At 37.3% G+C, this 18,458-nt stretch overlaps 1 protein-coding gene across 1 annotated transcript; it reads right to left on the reverse strand.

The window, feature by feature from the left end:
• Positions 1 to 528: 528 nt before the first annotated feature.
• On the reverse strand, positions 529 to 18,171 carry LOC129436610 (NXPE family member 3-like). The gene is made up of 8 exons (XM_073857650.1): positions 18,027 to 18,171; positions 9,606 to 9,670; positions 9,012 to 9,443; positions 8,512 to 8,927; positions 8,337 to 8,405; positions 5,562 to 5,767; positions 3,288 to 3,625; positions 529 to 2,235 (listed from the first exon to the last, which is right to left on the reverse strand). Exons 2-8 carry the CDS (start codon positions 9,642 to 9,644, stop codon positions 2,041 to 2,043), a joined length of 1,695 nt encoding a protein of 564 aa, XP_073713751.1. The 5' UTR covers positions 9,645 to 9,670; positions 18,027 to 18,171; the 3' UTR covers positions 529 to 2,040.
• Between the last annotated feature and the right edge of the window lie 287 nt (positions 18,172 to 18,458).

Consider the following 18,458-nt stretch of genomic DNA (forward strand, 5'->3'; position numbering starts at 1 on the left):
CTCATTCGATTGGACAATGCAAAGACGCGAATGACGTCGAGCGCTTCTCCGCTCTCAGCGCTCCTTCAAAAACGCGTGCGCGGCAGGCGGCAAAAAACCGCAAGGCGCTCGGCGCGCATAAACAGCGCGCAAACGCGCCCTGCCCATAGAATATCATTCAAAAAAGGCGCCTGCAACTGCCATAAACACTTTTGGTGTGACTGGCCCCTTACAGATCATCTCTGTGTTTATATCAAATTTGAGTTTACTGTCTATCACCCATCTGTTCTATGACAGATGCTGAGAAGATTTTGAATAAAATAATTTGTAACACTTTACAATGAAGTTGTATTTGTTAACATTATTAAATGCATTAACTAACAAGCAATATAGTTTAACAGCATTTATTAATCTTTGTTAAATGACAAGTTCGGTATTTTACACTTAAAGCCCTGTTTTTAGATTGTTTATGATGAAGTAGAATGGTTTTGACTGAAATTTCGACATATGCGGCTGCCCTGAGAATTTTCGGGTGTTTGTGTTTCACCTCCCACCTCCACAACGGGTGCACAGGTGCACCGGAACAATCCCTCCCAAAATGCACCAAACCCCCGCCCACAAAGACGTGAAACACACCGAGTGGCCAGGGGTGCCCACCGACACGCCCACACGAAAATCGCTGCAAAAGCCTTCCAACAGGTTTTATCGTAGTTTTTGCCAACTCCATTGACTTGTATTAGATGTGCTGTGAGGTACGGTATTACTCCGCACCGGGAATTTTGTTTCTATTCTTGCAATTGGCAAAGACGGATTAGCGCCACCAACTGGGCTGGAGTGTCTATTATTCAAGCTCTCAGCGGAAGAATATACGGGTGTGAGGCGTTTGGAAAAATAGGTCCACAAGTTAACAACGAATGCTAAAACACCTGTAGGAAAGCATCTTTTGCAGCGATTTTCGTGCGAGCACACCAGTGAACACCCCCGACCACTCGGTGAGCCCCACGCCCCTGCAAACGAAAGCCCAATGCATTATAGGAAGGATTCTTCCAGTGCACCCACACACCCACCGCAGAGGTAGGAGGCGAAACACAAACACCCGAAAACCCCCGGGGCAGACGCACACGTCGAAACCCCAGTCAAAACCGCTCCACCTCACCACAAACAATCCGAAAACAGGGCTTTAACTCTTTCCCCGCCATTGACGAGATATCTCATCAATCAAGAGAAAACGCTTCCCCGCCAATGACGAGTATTTCCATCTTTCCGCAATACCGCTATTATCCACTATCCGCAACTTTTTAAACCCGTAAGTATTGCCCTCTGGCAAGCTGCTGCATGTCTGTTTTTAAGATCGCTCTGAATGGGATCTCTTTGAAAAGTCAGTCACAAAAATTTAATTATCTCTGCTTTTTGCTCAAAATGTGGTGTTTTTGCAGAAACCTACCCATATTAAAAAGCGGATTACAAAAGAACTACTCAAGGTAGGATGAAACGTTTTTTTTTTTTTTTTTTGAAAGCAGAGGGTCTGTTCTTTCATTTGATATATTGTATGTTTATATATTTAAAGAAGAACATTTTCTGGAAGGCATTAAACTTTGGTGAAAATCATGAAAAACGCTGGCGCTGGCTGGCAACTTTTTTAAAAAATGCTGGCGGTGAAAGAGTTAAGTGTAAAATTCCGAACTTGTCCTTAAATGTTAGTACAATTATTTATGTTAGTTAACAAATACAACCTTATTGTAAAGTGTTACCAAATAATTAATTAAAAGAAAGCCATACCCAGATGAGAGAATTAGGAAATATTGTGCAATCCATGTGCTTTAAATGCTGTACATTCCGAAATGTTTGTAGATGCAGAATCCCTGTATGCATAGCAGAACATTTATGAGATGGAATAAGAGGAAAATGTTCCTATGTGTCTCCAAGAAGTCAGAATGCTACAATGCTATCATCTTGGATCAAACATCTAATTTAAATCATAACCTTTAATTGCACACTGTGGTGAAAACAAAAATGAATGTAAAAATCTCCTTTTTTATCTCTTGATTGCTCCTGACAAAATCATTCAGGGCAAATGAAAGAAAGAAAAATGTCTATCTCATTTTTGATGATAACAGGACCTGGATGAATGTCCTCTTTGTTGTAGTGACAGGCTGTCATTTGCCAAACATCCAAAATATAAACACCAACATGCTGAAAAGCCCACCGTAGGATTCTGTCCAACTGCAGAGAATACCAGTCACTGCCAAACACATCCTATTACAAAGACAGAAACACACCTTAGGCTACACTGTTAGATTTAACTGTAATTTCTACAGTTACTAACCACAAAATGCCCAGTAAAATACCATCATTTTCTTTTACAGTTCATTACTGTAATATGCATTGCATTATGGGTATTAACATTTAATTTACAGTGATTTACAGGGGTTGGGGGGGCACGAAATTAGCAACAATAACTTGCAAAACAAAGCATTAAAACAACAAATACAGTGCGAGCACTCATACAACTGGTACAGACTGTCCACTTTTTTCCGTATAAAGTGCAGAAGATCACAAACTAATCAGTATTACCATAATCACGTCGCAATGCTGTTTACATACAGTTCACATTTAAGCTTGCGTAAATGAAAACAACGCTACACTGTAAAAACAATTCGTAGAAATTACAATGTTATTGGGTTGCCGGTAATTTACTGTAGATTTAAATTTATGTTATTTTTTTTATTTACAGTGTAACTTACCTTTTTAAAAAAGCTGAAGGCGGCGTGTGCGAACATTAAGCTTCCTTAAAACAGTGTCCTGTAGATTTGAAAATTCTGCCTCGACCTCTAATCTCCGAGTTTGAGCCAATCGGTGTTTGCATGAAGTCAGATGCAGCAGGCGGTGCTGGTTCGTTCTAAATGTTCTAATATTCATATTTTAAACGATCCATAAAATGCCGCGATAAACACGTTGCTAGTATCAAGTCACATTAATATGCTAAAGACGTAAAGACGCATGAGACGCCGCAATACAACAGAGAAACTGGTCTATTTTAATAAAAAAAACATATATCAACTATATTCTCCTCATTTGATTACATTAAAAGTCATGAAACATTCAATGTTTAATTTATTTTAATAATTTTTGATATATGTATTAAATTAATAAAAAAAACTGTGTAGGGGGGTGCAACAACCTCTTTGGGGGGCACGCCCCGCGAAAGCCCCCCCTTGACGCCGGCCCTGCATATACAATAAAAAGTCTAACAGTGTAAATATACACATACATGCAAACTATTTTCTTTGATATTATTAACTTCTTACCTTATAGCCGGTGTTGACAGTCTTGATTATAACGGTAGTTTCTGGTGCCCGTTGTAACATATCTAGCACAGCTTTGCGGATCCTCAACACTCTGTGGGTGTAGATATCGAGAGGGTATGTTGTGAAGTGTGGCCCCAGATTAAATACAATAACAGTGTGAGGTCCTCCAGTCAGATCGTCAATCTCATTACTGACGTAGTGCAGATTAGTCACTTCTGTTTTCAGACAGCGTAGAGGAAGACCGTGAGCCCTCCAGTGTAAGTCAATGTTGTTCTCCACATCCACTGCTAGAAGAGGCCCTGCCTCATATTGAACATGCAGGTCCATCCGCTTTAAAGCTGCAGTGAAAACCACCAACAATGATGATCCCAAAATTTGTATTTGTCATTTGGTATCGACATATAAACCATGACCAGTGTTGGGTGTAGTTACTAAGTAATTAGTTTCTGTAATTTATTTTTTCCTTGAAAAAGTAAAGTAAGGGATTACTCTTACTTTTCCAGTAATTTAATTACATTTACTTCTAAAGTAAATAAACTAAATGTTGTGTATGGACTGTAGAACAATTACCATATTTTAATAAGTTGCTGCGGAGTATAAATTGCATTTATTAAAAATAGGTGTTCGTATGTTAATGAATACAAACAGTTATTTACACGATACACAATAGCGTATTGAACGTACCTGGAAGGCTGAATCAAGTAAATCACAGTGTAAAACATAGCATTTCCTGCTGCCAGCAGGTGGCGCTCTAACTTTTACTCAATATTGCCATGTTGATGTGTTCAGGCCAGGACACTTATGAAACTTGTAAAGCGGGGTAAGATTGGACGTTTTAAGCCTGAGTTAGAACAACTTCCTGTTTTATTGCAAAACAGAGAAATTTGGCAGGCTGCCAAGGACACACCCTTCATCGAATTGTCAAGATCTCCGCAATTTAGCATCGCAAAGGCCTTTAGATGACACAGACCAAATATGATAATGATCTGATAAATTCTCTAGGAGGAGTTTGTTGAAGTACAAAGCCCAGAAATGGCAAAATTTGCACTCAAACTACAGAGAAAATAAAAAATGTCCCACTTCCTGTGGGGTTTAGAGCTTGGCTCCAAGAGACTTTTTTGTAGGTCTTTGGGTGATACATGATCCTACCACATTTCGTATCTGTTCATTTAGCGTGGGGGGGCTGCTTATTTAAATTTTTGTAGGTGGCGCTATAGAACCATTTTTACACCCCCAGATTTGAAGCCTATATCAAATGAAAATTTTAGCCACATTTAATACGTGTGACTTTTTGAGCTTGTTTAGGCTGTCAAAAATGCAATTCATTTAGCGATACTTTATGAGGCTACCACTGACACGCCCTTTAACAAAAAGTCAAGGTCATCGCTATTTATCATCACAAAAGGTCTTGAGATTAGACTGATAAAATATGATGTTGATATGGTTAAATCTCTAAGAGCAGTAGGTCACAGCGTAAAACATGGTATTCCCTGCTGCCTCTAGGTGGCACTATGACTGTTACTGAATTATGCCATGTTGATGTGTTCAGGCCAAGACCTTTATCAAACATGTGAAGTCGGGGGCAGATCGGACAATGTATGCCTGAATTACAACAGCTTCCTGTTTCATGTCAAAACATCACAGTTTGCCAGGCTGCCACAGACACGCCCTTTAACGAAAAGTCAAGATCTTCGCTATTTATCATCGCAAAGTCCTTAAGATCAGTGTGACCAAATATGATGATGATTTGATAAAATCTCTTAGAGAAGTAAATCACTGAGTAAAACATGGCATTTCCTGCTGGCTCTAGGTGGCACTATGACTGTTACTGAATGTTACTGAGTTGCCATGTTGATGTGTTCAGGCCAAGACCCTTGTGAAACATGTTAAGCGTGGGGCAGATTGGACATTGTATGCCTTATAACAACTTCCTGTTTCATGGCGAAAACGCAGAAATTTTTGTCAGGACACCACGGACACACCCTCCAACGAAAAGATTTAACATTTATAAAAATTCATAAAATTTTACATTTCACAAATCACGTTAGTGACCGCACCAGAGCAAGCACACTTTTGCAGTTCCTCTGGAAATGCATTTTTCTAGTTTGTAAAGTAATCTAATTACATGAATGAAGATGTAATTAGTAACAAATTACTTTATTTTTGAGTAACTTACCCAACACTTACCATGACTGAGTCAAATTAACTAATTAAGCTAAAATCTTACTGAACCAGTAAACATTCAATGCTTTTAATTTATAGTAAGAATCTCACTTGGTACTGCTTTCAGCAAGAAGTCAAACCACTGTCTCAAAGTAGAGTCTCCCATCATGTGGATGTGTTTGTCTTTCAGGCACTGTCTTGTTGTTTCGGTAGTAAAATTACGGGTTCTACACACAAAGGACTCCCAAACATCATTCAGGTAAAACCCAGCTGGAACTGGTGAGTGCAAACCAGGACGACATTTCTGTGTTATATCTGCAGACAAAAGTGAAACTTTACGTTGAAATTGTATTTTCATAATGCCAATTTAAAGTTAACCGTTCTTCCTGTATTTTTGTTTCTTTGAATGTGTTTACAGTGCGCAATATAACATGTGTTCATGTTTCACGTGTAAAAAAGCCACATTCTTTTTCACACAATTTATTTATCTCTATACCACTGCTTTCACTGTCCTAAAAACAGTCTTCCTTGATCTATGAAGTCCGAAATATGTAACGAGTTCTGTAACAATTGTGTAGTTTGTTTAGTGTGTTGTGATTCGACAGCAGCATGCAGAGCCGTTTCAGCCAGAGCTGGCGACTGATGTATTCCTGTGGGCGGAGTTTAGTCAAAAACTCTTTTATTGAGGATCTTTAAAGCAGGAAGTATAGGGCTGTAGTCAAAACCGGCTGTTCGTTGTAGGCTTTGAAAGGGGAATTTTGTTAAAGAAAATATATCGCCTGGCAGTGAACTTTGAGCTTTATCATTTTGCAGGTATTATTTAAGCTCTAACAGCAACATTACACACTAACTAAAGTTGGTAAAAAATGGGATCAGGAAGAACGTGACCTTTAATTAAATGGGTTAAGTAAACGAAATGCATTTCTACAAGTCACAGTTGAAATTGATAATGTAAAGCTATAGAAGCTAACAATAAAACTCGTTTTCTAGCTGCAGGGTTTTTACGATAAATAAAACCTAAAAATGCAGTATGAAGGTTTAAAAAAAATTCCATACTGGAAGATTCAAATTATTTACTGTAGTGCTAGCTAAGTTTCACAATATTTAATTTCATATAAAGATAATCATATTTATTAAATAAAGCTAATCACAAATGCATAGAAATCCATTGATCAATTCTTTACGTGGACTTTCTGACTCCAGTTATGTTGCAGGCAGTGTAAATGTATCACATACGGTCTAAAAGGCTATCATGTCAGGATCCTGCCAGAGTCTTGTTTAGTATTAATATCTAGTTCAGTATGGCAGGGTTCTGACAGTACAATGTTTTGTGTGGGAACGCGTGGTCTCAGTATTGTTTTATTAGACCACGCTTTTCCCGTGTCTCGTCACTGTTACCCCTCTCCCTTGTAATCATCTTGTCTTTATTGTCTAATCATTGTCACCTGTTCCTCTCATTAGTTCTCCCTATTTAAAGTCCTTGTACTCTGTGTTCTGTCTACGTTCGTTTTGCTTTGTTTCTTGCCCGTAAGTTATCCTGTCTAGTTTAGAGTCAATTGTAGTTTTTGTTAGAGTTGTGCGTGTAATTGTCTAGTTCAGTGTTTAGTCTAGTCCTGTTAGTGTTTTTGTTTCATCTGTATTATGCTGTTTGCCCCCTCGTGGGTTTTGTTTTCTTGTTTTTTGTATAATAAAGTTAGTGTTGGTTCATCTCTGTCTTCGCCTGGGTTCGTTCCTCAGCCATTCCTGCCGCCGCAGCCAGCTCCGCAGCCGCCGCATCCTCCCTGTCAACCTCATAAGTCGGTCTCGTTTTCTGTCCCGTCGTCACAGCCTGCAGCAGCTTCCCCTGTCTTGTCTCCGCTGCAGGCCGCAGCAACCCCTGTGTTGCTCCCTGTTTGCCCCCCCTTGTCAGCCTCACCCTTGTCGCCCTGTCAGTCCTCTTGGTCTTCGATTGCTGTGTCCATGCCTTCGGGAACCTCATCCCCTGTCCCAAGCCAACCTGGATCACCCTCTGTTTCTGTCTCGCCCACGTCTGTCCAGTTTCCTGTTTCCCCTCAGCCGGTAAACCCTGCTCTGTTCCCCTCTGTCCTGCCACCCACTGTTACCCCTCCTAAGAACCTCATCAAGCCTGCCCGGACTCCTCACTCCCAGCCCTCAACTACAACTCATGCCCCACCCAGCCTGGACCTCATTCCAACTTTGCCCCCCCCCCCCTGTTTGTTATTTTTATTATCTCAACCCATTTGTTATTATTGCTTGTTTACCATTGTTAGTATTTGTAATGTTTTCATGGTTTCTGTCTAGTGTTCAGTCTGTCTTGTGTCTCCCCTTGAGTGCCGCCAGGTGGCGTCCTTTGAGGGGGGGGTACTGTCAGGATCCTGCCAGAGTCTTGTTTAGTATTAATATCTAGTTCAGTATGGCAGGGTTCTGACAGTACAATGTTTTGTGTGGAAACGCGTGGTCTCAGTATTGTTTTATTAGACCACGCTTTTCCCGTGTCTCCTCACTTTTACCCCGCTCGCTCCCTTGTAATCATCTTGTCTTTATTGTTTAATCATTGTCACCTGTTCCCTTCATTTGTTCTCCCTATTTAAAGTCCTTGCGCTCTGTGTTCTGTCTACATTTGTTTTGCTTTGTGTCTTGCCCGTAAGTTATCCTGTCTAGTTTAGAGTCAAGTGAAGTTTTTGTTAGAGTTGTGCATGTAATTGTCTAGTTCAGTGTTTAGTCTAGTCCTGTTAGTGTTTTTGTTTCATCTGTATTATGCTGTTTGCCCTCTCGTAGGTTTTGTTTTCTTGTTTTTTTTTTTGTATAATAAAGTTAGTGTTGGTTCATCTCTGTCTGCGCCTGGGTTCATTCCTCAGCCATTCCTGACATATCATATCAATTCTTACTGTTTCATTGGAAGGAAGAATCTTGATCGGTGTTCTTTGTCCATTGATCTCTTTGTTGGTTTCACTCCTGTCAAAAATAACATAACTGATTGGTTTTTCCCTTCAGTGTTCATGCTATATGCTTAAAAAATGCTAAATAGGATGCACTTTTAATGCAAAAAAATGACTCTTACATAAACATTGCTTCTTTGGCCGTCACGCGTTTAATATACCCGCCCATAGAGTGATAGACACGAGCGCTGCATGGCAGGGATTTGGGTCTCTGACAGCGCCATTCTTCTCCACTGCGAAAATCTTTGTAATCACAGCAGCAATCTCCAGTCCCCATCCTCTCCAGTCCATTCTGGTCCCACTTCACATTACACGTCACTGTTTCTTTCAACTTGTTTCCATTTGGTCCTAGTCCTTCAAAATATCCATTAAAGTAAACTCTGTCTGAATCAGTTTCTCTGTGATGCTTGAGGACCTGCACAGCTTCACTGGAGTGGATCAGACGCACAGCCACCTGTGCCTGTCCAACCCACGGCAGAAGAAAACGCACAGAGTAAGAGCCATTGAGCAAATCCACCACCTCCCCAAACACACTGGCCTGTGACAGAAGAACATTAGATCATATAAAGATCAGTACTCAGTTAACATCACTGATACAGCAAACATGTAAGAGGTACAGTACCTTTTGGGGACTTCTGGATGAGAAAAGCTTTGCTTGAAAGAAATCTCCTCCATAACGTTTAGATTCATTGTTAAAGTCCCTGGCATGGATAGTAACAAAAAGCTCCTCTCCTATTTGGTAGCTGTCTTTCAGGTTCTGAATGATGAAAGTGGAGTGAGCCGAACTTGTACTCATAGACACATCTGTGATTGATCTGTCTGGTTCAGCCCAGAAGAGTTCCTGCTGTAAACTGGAGTAACTTTCTGAACTGATTCCAAATTCAGAGTAAAATGAACTTGAATTTGACTCTGAGTCTTCAGAAGTGATTTCTAGCAGAACATCAGCAGGAGATGTGAAGTTGTTTCTGGAGTTGAAAAGTTTGGCAAAGTGCTGAAACAAAATGCTGATTGGAGGTTGTTTCCCTTCTTGACTTTCAACGTAAGTCCATACAACCTACAAGATTAATAATTATACTGGTATTAAATGTATGCAAAGTAGTACAGAGCCTTGCTTGGTCCCAAAAGTATATATAGAATAATGACTGAATAAGATACACCTACAGTACATGATCAGACATGATTTTCAGATATTCAAATGACTTATTTCTAGTCTTACCAAAAATCCTGTAATTCCAAGTAACAGGCCAGTAAACATCAACTTTAGGCATCTCTGCCTGTGAACTGTGAAATAAAATTTTGTCATTGACATAGTGTTCATTAATTAGATGTTTGTAATTCTTTTGAAATATCATAACAGATGTTACAATAAAGAAAAACATTCAATGATAATAAATCTGCAACTTTTCAAGAATAAGACAAGCCCATAGCATTTTAAATATGATTTAATGAAAAGTATTTGATGAAAAGAAATGTTATGAAAACAATTGGTAAGATTAAGAGATTAAATAGGCTATGAAAATTAACATATTTTGATGTACCGTACAAAATCTCAATATTACAAAAAAAGGCATACAGGATCCCAAAGCAAGTTGTTTCATGAATGAAACCAAATGAATTTAAGAAAATATTTTATGCGTAGCCAAAAATTTTGGGAAATATTTTATTTCCCAAAATAAAATATGTTAAAAAAATTTCATCTGGTTAACAATTATACGACTTGATCTTATCTAAAAAAAAGACAGCAAAATGACTTAGACTAATAGATTGTTTTATTAAATATATTTATTGTTACATTTCACTTTTTTTGAAAATATGCTCATTTCCAGCTCCCCTAAAGTTAAACATTTGAATCTTACCGTTTTGGAATCCATTCAGCTGATCTCCGCGGGTTTGGCGCTAGCACTTTTAGCATAGCCTAGGACAATCCATTGAATCTGATTAGACCATTAGCATCGCGCTAAAAAATAACCAAAGAATTTAGATATTTTTCCTATTTAAAACTTGATTCTTTTGTAGTTACATCCTGTATTTATTATTATTATTATTTACTGTTGCCTATGGACAGAATATTAAAGTTACGATTTTTCCTATTTAAAACTTGATTCTTTTGTAGTTACATCCTGTATTTATTATTATTATTATTTACTGTTGCCTATGGACAGAATATTAACTTGTTTGACTCTGTGGACCCTGTACCAGGTCCAGAATTATCTTATTTTGACTTAATATAAAATATTCCTTTAATTTTGAATGGTCTGTCATGGACCCAGTACCACATATGAGGAACTGTTTGAAAGCTTAGACTCTCTACTTTCTGCAGATATGCATCACTTTGAGATATGTTTTACTGTAAGAAAGTTAGTTACACTTAATTTACACTATCACCCCCCCATATTTTTTAATATCATTTAATATTCACATATTTCATATGTGAAATATACTCTCAAACTGGTGTAATAATCAAGGACTTTACGCACTGCCCGAAAATATTACGCACTGCCCGAAAATAGTCATCTTGGTTACTTTCAAAAGCAAGGGACTATTTTTTGGCGACTGCGTAATATCACACGCCGGCTGTAGCCATGTTACAGCAGCAAAGTCCTTTGCTGAGTCCCAATTCGCCTACTTATACTACAACCTAAAAGTATGTACTGTTTTTGTGAGGAAAATGTACGTACTTTTGAGTGTGTAGCAAAAGAGTATGCACGTTCTGGGACGTACTTCGATGACGTCATGCAACGTGAACGACAACGTGGTTGCCTAGTTACGCACACCAAACGCAGGTCGTTTGTGAGGCGGCTGGTTATGATGTTCATGTGCAACAATGTGTGTAACGAAAGCTTATTTTAAAGTCAAAATAGTTAAAGTTTAAAGTATAACTATTGTTTAACGTATTTTATGCTTATTTTATACTTATGTATGCAAATCAAAAATACTGCGATGAAAATGAACCATGCTTTTACTATAGTAAAAGTTTAGTAACCATATTTCTTAATAAAGTTAACATTTGTACAGCCACAGTATTACTACAAATAAGTCAGTGTGGTTAAACTATGGTTAGTGTAGTAAAAGGTGTTTATTTTCATAAGGGTTTATAGTAAGGTATAAATCTAAGACAGAAACATAAAAAGAAATACATAAAAAGACACATGCATGACACAGTACAACAGCCATGGTACTTTATTTTCACAACATCAACCGAATATTACGACACAATGAAAGATAACTTTAATTAGGGTTAAACATTTGAATTCTTACACTTAAAAGCTGAGGGCGCATCTCCGCTGCTGCGTCTGGCTGCCATATTTACATCACCACAAAGCTCCTCCCTCCCGCACGCAATGGTTTGTGGGCAATATTAGCCGTTAGAGTGTGGATCGATCTGCACTTCGAAATCTAACCGGAAATAGTAGACCATCCGGGTATCTTTGGGATACTCATTTCAACATACTACGTTTTGGGACGTACTAATTCTAGTTTCCAATACTATTTAGGATGGATAGTATGCTTATTGGGACTCAGCACTTGATTATAATGCCAGAATAAGAGTATAGTTCCTAGCCATATCTGCCTAGAAAATCACAACTTTTAATTTTCTGTCGGTCTAAATACAGGATGTAACTGCTGAAGAGTCAAGTTTTAAATAGGATGAAATATCAAAACTCTTTGGTTATTTTTCAGCGTGATGCTAATGGTCTAATCAGATTCAATGGATTGTGCTAAGCTATGCTAAAAGTGTTAACGCCAGACCCAGAGATTACCTGAATGGATTTCAAAAACGGTAAAAAAACAAATGTTTAACCCTAGGGGAGCTGGAAAATGAGCATATTTTCAAAAAAGTGGAATGTTTAATGTTATTAAAGTATTTTATATAACTTACTGTATAGGCTGCATGTTTTGAGGTCCATTTTGTTACTTAAAGCCATGTGTAACTTCAATGACATTCATGTATCAGTGTTTATGAGTGACATCGAAATCTGCGTCATCGTGTCTTTATCCAAACAATCGAAACATTTTAACAGCGTCCCTTGGAGCTGTAAGACTGACACCAAATGGCTGAATCCAGAGGGAACTATTATCTAAAAAAACATTAAATTCCTGTAAGAGTCAACATCTGAAATCTTTCTCAAAGAGTTTACATCTAATTCCCACTGTTTGGAGATACACCTCACCATCTGTTTCTCGTCTCCCCCTCTCCCTACGCTGTCAAACCTGATAAGTTACAGGTGCAGTGTGCAAATTTTAGAAGGATCCTTTTACATCAATGCAAAATAATATACTAAAACTATATCATGAGTGGTGTGTAAAGATGACAGTATAAAATGAACTGTATTGTTTTTATTACCTTAGAATGAGACGTTTTATCTAAATACACCACGGGTCCCCTTACATGGAAGCCACCATTTTGTGCCATCATGTTTCTACAGTAGCCCTAAACGGACAAACTGCTCTACAGAGAGCATTTGTCACTAGGTTGTCTCAGACAATGACATGTTTGTCCTGTGACGGCTAACGTAGCCTCTCTATTATGGCGCTCCAAATGACTCTATTGGAGAGGAGACTGACAAGGACGACAGATAACACACGTGTATGTGTGCGTGTACGTCTCCATTTGTTTTATATGGAGACGTACACGCAAGTATCACGTCGCATAAACACGTCAATAACGTGTAGCTGTTGATCTATACAGGCGTCACGTTAGAAATCACCGTGTGGATAACGTCTGTAAGTAGAAACGTCTGAAGGACATGCGTCTGCCATGCTCGTGGAGAACGTGCTTCTGTCTGGCGCGTGAAGACGGTTTCAGCAGTAACAACAAGAGCGGCTTCCGAAGAATAAATAGCAACAAAGTCCTTTTAAAGTAGTTTATTTATATAACAAGCAAAATAAACAACACGTAGATTACATAGGAACCCAAAACATTTGTTATTTTCGACGAGGTATTTGTTTAAGAGTTCCGTTTCAGCAACTAACGTTTATGTAGGACTACATTTGATTATATCTAATGCTGAATTTCTGTTAATGAACCATACGTCGGGTATCCCAATGTTAGATGTTACGTTGTTATCAAAGTGTTCTGTCATGTATTGTCATGATACGATCTGCTGAGGGTCAAATAAAACATGCTAATAAAATTCAGATAAAGTGTTTTATTATTGTATTAAACTAGTGTTTTATTTTTTTCTGATTGCTACTAGGCTACTACTGAGGATGTAATGTCATTACATTTAAAACTGTTTAAGATAAATGGACTGTTTAATAGAGCTATACACCAAATACTGAAAAATCCAGCCAAGACCAGCACAAGCTGGTGAGCTGGCTCCAGCTGGTCTCCCAGCTTGGTTTTTGCTGGTATTGCTTGTTTTGGTCACTTTTTAAGCTGGTCTAGCTGGACTTAGCTGGTCAGGCTGGAAGACTAGCTGACCCACCAGCTGGGAGGACCAGCCTAGACCAGCTACTGCCACCTTAAACCAGCTAAAACCAGCTACCAGCTTATGCTGGTCTTTGCTGGATTTTTTTAGTAGGGTTTAAAATTTGCTGTTATTATGCAGCTGGTTGCCAGTAACTTACTGTAGAAGATAAAGATTGTAAATGTTTCATGTTCATTTAACAAACTGTTGCCAGTAAATGACATAAATGTAAAATCTATAGTGAGTTACTGGCAGCTAGTTGCCAGTAATACCCAGTAATACTGTAATTTCTACAGAATTTTTTTTACAGTAATCTTTGGAATGTTGCTCCAGGATCAAACAGGATTTTACTTCATAAAAGCATATTCCCTCAAACTCTAGTAAATGCTGGGCTGTTTTTAACTCAGGCCTGGTACTGTATTATACAGTACAGACCCTAAAAAATATTTCAGGGGATCTGTTGCCACTACTTCATTTAATGCATTAGTGCAAGTTAAAACTTCTAAATAATTGATTTATTGAAACTTTTTTTATTGAGTTGTCCAGATATAATAATGTTGATATTTACATTAACTTAATATTTAATAATTATCTGTGTTAGTTTGTTTGAAACATGCAACTTGCTCAAAATCCTTTGTTCATGTCTCAAAAGTATGTTAATTAACATATCAGTGCAAACAGAATGACAAGTCCTTGTGTCATTGTTTACAAACAAGTTAAAATGCTTAGTCATGTTGTCAACATAAAAGTGTACCTGAGCAGTATTTTCACATTGGCCATAAGGTTTTGATGAACAGACAGTTATTTAGTTAGCTAGTTAGTACTTTATCAATTAATAATACATAAAACACTCCATATGCAACTGCACAGGTAACCAGAAACTGACTAGCAAAATGTAATGATGATGGATCATGAGATATTATATGATAGACTAGTAAATATGGATTAAGTATGTTTAAAATCTCTAGCCTGGTGGGCAGGACATGAATGGATCAAATCAGCAGATTTGCAAGGATTATTTATCTCCACATATATCATAAATAATAATTAGCAGGTAAACTTTGCAGTATACCACATTATATTTTTCCTACTGATGTATGTGAATTCCATATTATAGATGAGAGTATTCAACGGCAATGGCAATACATATCCTCACAACATTATTATTGATCAAAACTTTGACAAAAATTATTTTCAAAGGAACTGTATTCTTACTCTTATTCAAAGATGCACAAATTATTTTGCATATGATTTGAATAATAGACGAGAGTATTCATATAACGGCAATGAACGTCTCATATGGCAATAAATATCCATATATAACTTAACACAAAAGCATAATGACATTAATAAACGGACAAGGAAGCAGGATTGACATGTAAATTGTATTATTATTACCGGAAAAACAGCAATATTACTGAAATAAACTCTGTTAACCGCATTAACAAGTCTAAGCAATTAAAGTGGAAAAAACATTATTATCTCTTAAAACTTTTTATGACAAAAATTATATTTAAAGGAAATGTATTCTTAGAGTTATTTAAAGATGCACAAATTATTTCCTGTTTAAGAGCATGTTCGTCTCTGGCCTCGCTCTGTTATGTAATAGCTGATTGACAGGTGCGCATCCTCGTCTTTCAAACAGGTATCATTATAACCTTTATAACAATAAAGTAAACTTTATACTTCCACTGTGTTTGTCTATGAATTACATACGTCGGCAAAATATTATTATTTGAAAATAATATTTATTTATTATTTGCAAATTACTATCTTATTTGAATAAATTTGTATTGCTGCTTCCACAGACATCAGTGTGTAAACTTAATGTAGGCTATTGTCTTACCAGTGCTTATGTGTATTTAAATGTCTGAAATCTAAAATAAACATTATGAGGTTGAAAACACTCCATAGTGTTGATATATGACAGCGCTGAGCTCGTCCGTCTGGCTCAGCATCAACCAACGCGAAAGGCGTTTGAATCTGGCAGTAATGTCACGACACTGAACATTCTAAATCCAATATGGGGATAAGGTTGAACATTCTAACCATGAATACAAAAATGAAAAAGAGGGGGCACAAATCAGATCTGAGGGGGCAATGCCCCCTTTTGCCCCCTCGTGCCTGATATCTCCCTTATTACACACATGTTTAAATCTTCAGCTCATTAGTAGAGACTGCAAGACCTGAACTGGGTGTGTAAGGTAACTGAATGAGGTGTGTCACAAAAGGTAAACATGCAAAATGTGCAGAACTAGACAGGTTTGAAAACCCCTGTTATAGATAATTTACAGCCAAGATTGTGTAATTAAAACATTACAATATAACATGTCATATGAACCAACGACAGCGCTTATAATTACCTATATTTTGAATGTATAATGCAGCAAATTTAAATTCACATGTTTCAACTCTGTGTTTTTAATTTGGAAAATAATTTTTAAATGAAAATCTGCCAACTGAGACAAAAATGTGAGTTTTTTTTAATATTTACAATTATGTTCCTGTAGTAAGTAGTTTACATCTTTAAAAATTCATTAGAAAATAATTTTGTCCTTTTGAAAGAGGTGGAACATTTGCCAATAAGCGATGCCTTGCCGCCACCTACTGGCGGTCTTATTTTTTATTTACTTTTATATATGTTTGGTTCTCTTTCATTTTGGCATTGACAGTCAGTTTATATGAGCTTGCTAGGAGTTCATTGTTATATTAACACATATACAGAGCATAAGGATGCCCGGCCAGTTTATTTTATTATTCATTTTAGTATACTGTACTTCCTGTCCCAATGCATGCATTTGTTGTGACAGTACTTTTTTGATCACACATTGTATTGTCTTGATTTTTCTCAAGGATGTTAAATATTTATTTTACAAGTTTAGAAAAGGCTATTTTAAATAGCTATTTATATGATATTTCTATCTGCTATTGAAATTACTTAATCTAATTTAAAAACATCTTAAATGATCGGATTTTCCAGCCCACACTGTTTGAATGGTGTCTTAAATAACACAAGCCCTTCATACAAGTAACTGTGTAACAGTTTATATGTGCACTATTTTGAAATTAGACACGGTAGGTATATGACGTTAAGACGAACGCACGTTCTCCACATGTATGACAGACGCTAGTTCTCCACACGCATGTCATTTTGTTGTGAAACTGAAACAGATCTCAGTTCAGAGAACGACCGGTCCTGTCACAGACATTAATTACACTATGTTTTTAATCTATGACATGACATTACTCAGTCAATATTTAAAAAATTAAGGTAATATTTTCACAAAACGTTCTTAGATTAGGCTGATTTCATGTCGATAACAGTACATCTAAAAAAAATATGGGTTTTCACAGACAGGGTCACAATTGATCCCTAAAAACAAAGGGCACCAATCATTTGATTAGAATAAAAGCACCTAACAATGCTAGAAATTTGTATTAGAATGTTAAAATATCAAAATATTAAAATAATATAAAAATTAGCATTTGTGTTATTCTTAAGGTTAGTTTACTGTTACTCTATAATGTGGACAAAATAGCCTACTTACACTTCTTCAGACATTAACCTTTGTTTGTAATCACAAACCATTCGCACAGTATGTTTTCATTCAGATCCATGGTTCATGTATCAGCTGTTCATTGGACATTAGTTACTAAATGAAAATTGGGATGCACCCATAGAAATAGTTTTCTGGCTGGATCATTCGAAGGACAGAGACTTTGAAGGCGAGGACGAGTTTTTGATAGATGCAACAGCCGAAGTCCACCAAGCAAACTGAAATGAAATGTAGATTTAAATGCATCCTTTTAAACAATCAAGCAGCCATCCGCACCATCCTACATTTGGAGTATTGCTTTCTTGATATACTGTTTGCACTGTGCAATGAACGGGTGATACAATTTCTATTATGCATTTGGAAAATTGTTTCCTGGATGCACTGTTGGCTTAAATCCCTTTTATTGAAAGTAATCCATAAACAGCGGTAATGAGTGATACATGCACTGAGAAATCAATAAGCTTTGCTATGACTGGCAAATCCTAAGCACTCCATGGTCTTATGGGACAGAAAATGGATCTTACATCCACATTTTGAAATCTTAGCACAAGCAGTTAACCATCTGAGTATTTCTTATCAACTATTTTATGAGGAATTGAACATATTGAACACACATATTGGAGTCGGATCATATCGACCTGGAACATAAATCAATACTTAACCTCTTACCTTAGCCAGTATGTTGTTACGGTGAAGCAAGGCAAGACAAGGTGGCGGATCCAAATGCAATATTTTTTATTAAAAGCAAAGGGGTAATCCACAATCATAATCCATAAACAGGCAGAAGGTCATACACAGGTACTCGATCCATAAACAAAACAAGGAAACAATGAAGAAATGTTGTGCTTCTCTTTATGGGTTCTTTAAGAATAAAATACTCAAGCCGTAGGTTTCATTTTCAAAAGATAGACTTATTAACCAGACAAATAAAAGCCGAGCAGTCCTGGTGAGCCATCCTGAACAAAACCCAGGACAAAACTTCAAGACCAACTGAAACTATTTTCCCTGTACTACAGTATTTAAGCCTTGCTCACACGCAAGCCTTGACTTTACCTTCCCAAGGGTTTGTAATATGAAGCAGCATATGGTTTATATCATACG

This window comes from Misgurnus anguillicaudatus, chromosome 19 (genome assembly GCF_027580225.2).
Source record: "Misgurnus anguillicaudatus chromosome 19, ASM2758022v2, whole genome shotgun sequence".
Taxonomy (NCBI): Eukaryota; Metazoa; Chordata; class Actinopteri; order Cypriniformes; family Cobitidae; genus Misgurnus; species Misgurnus anguillicaudatus.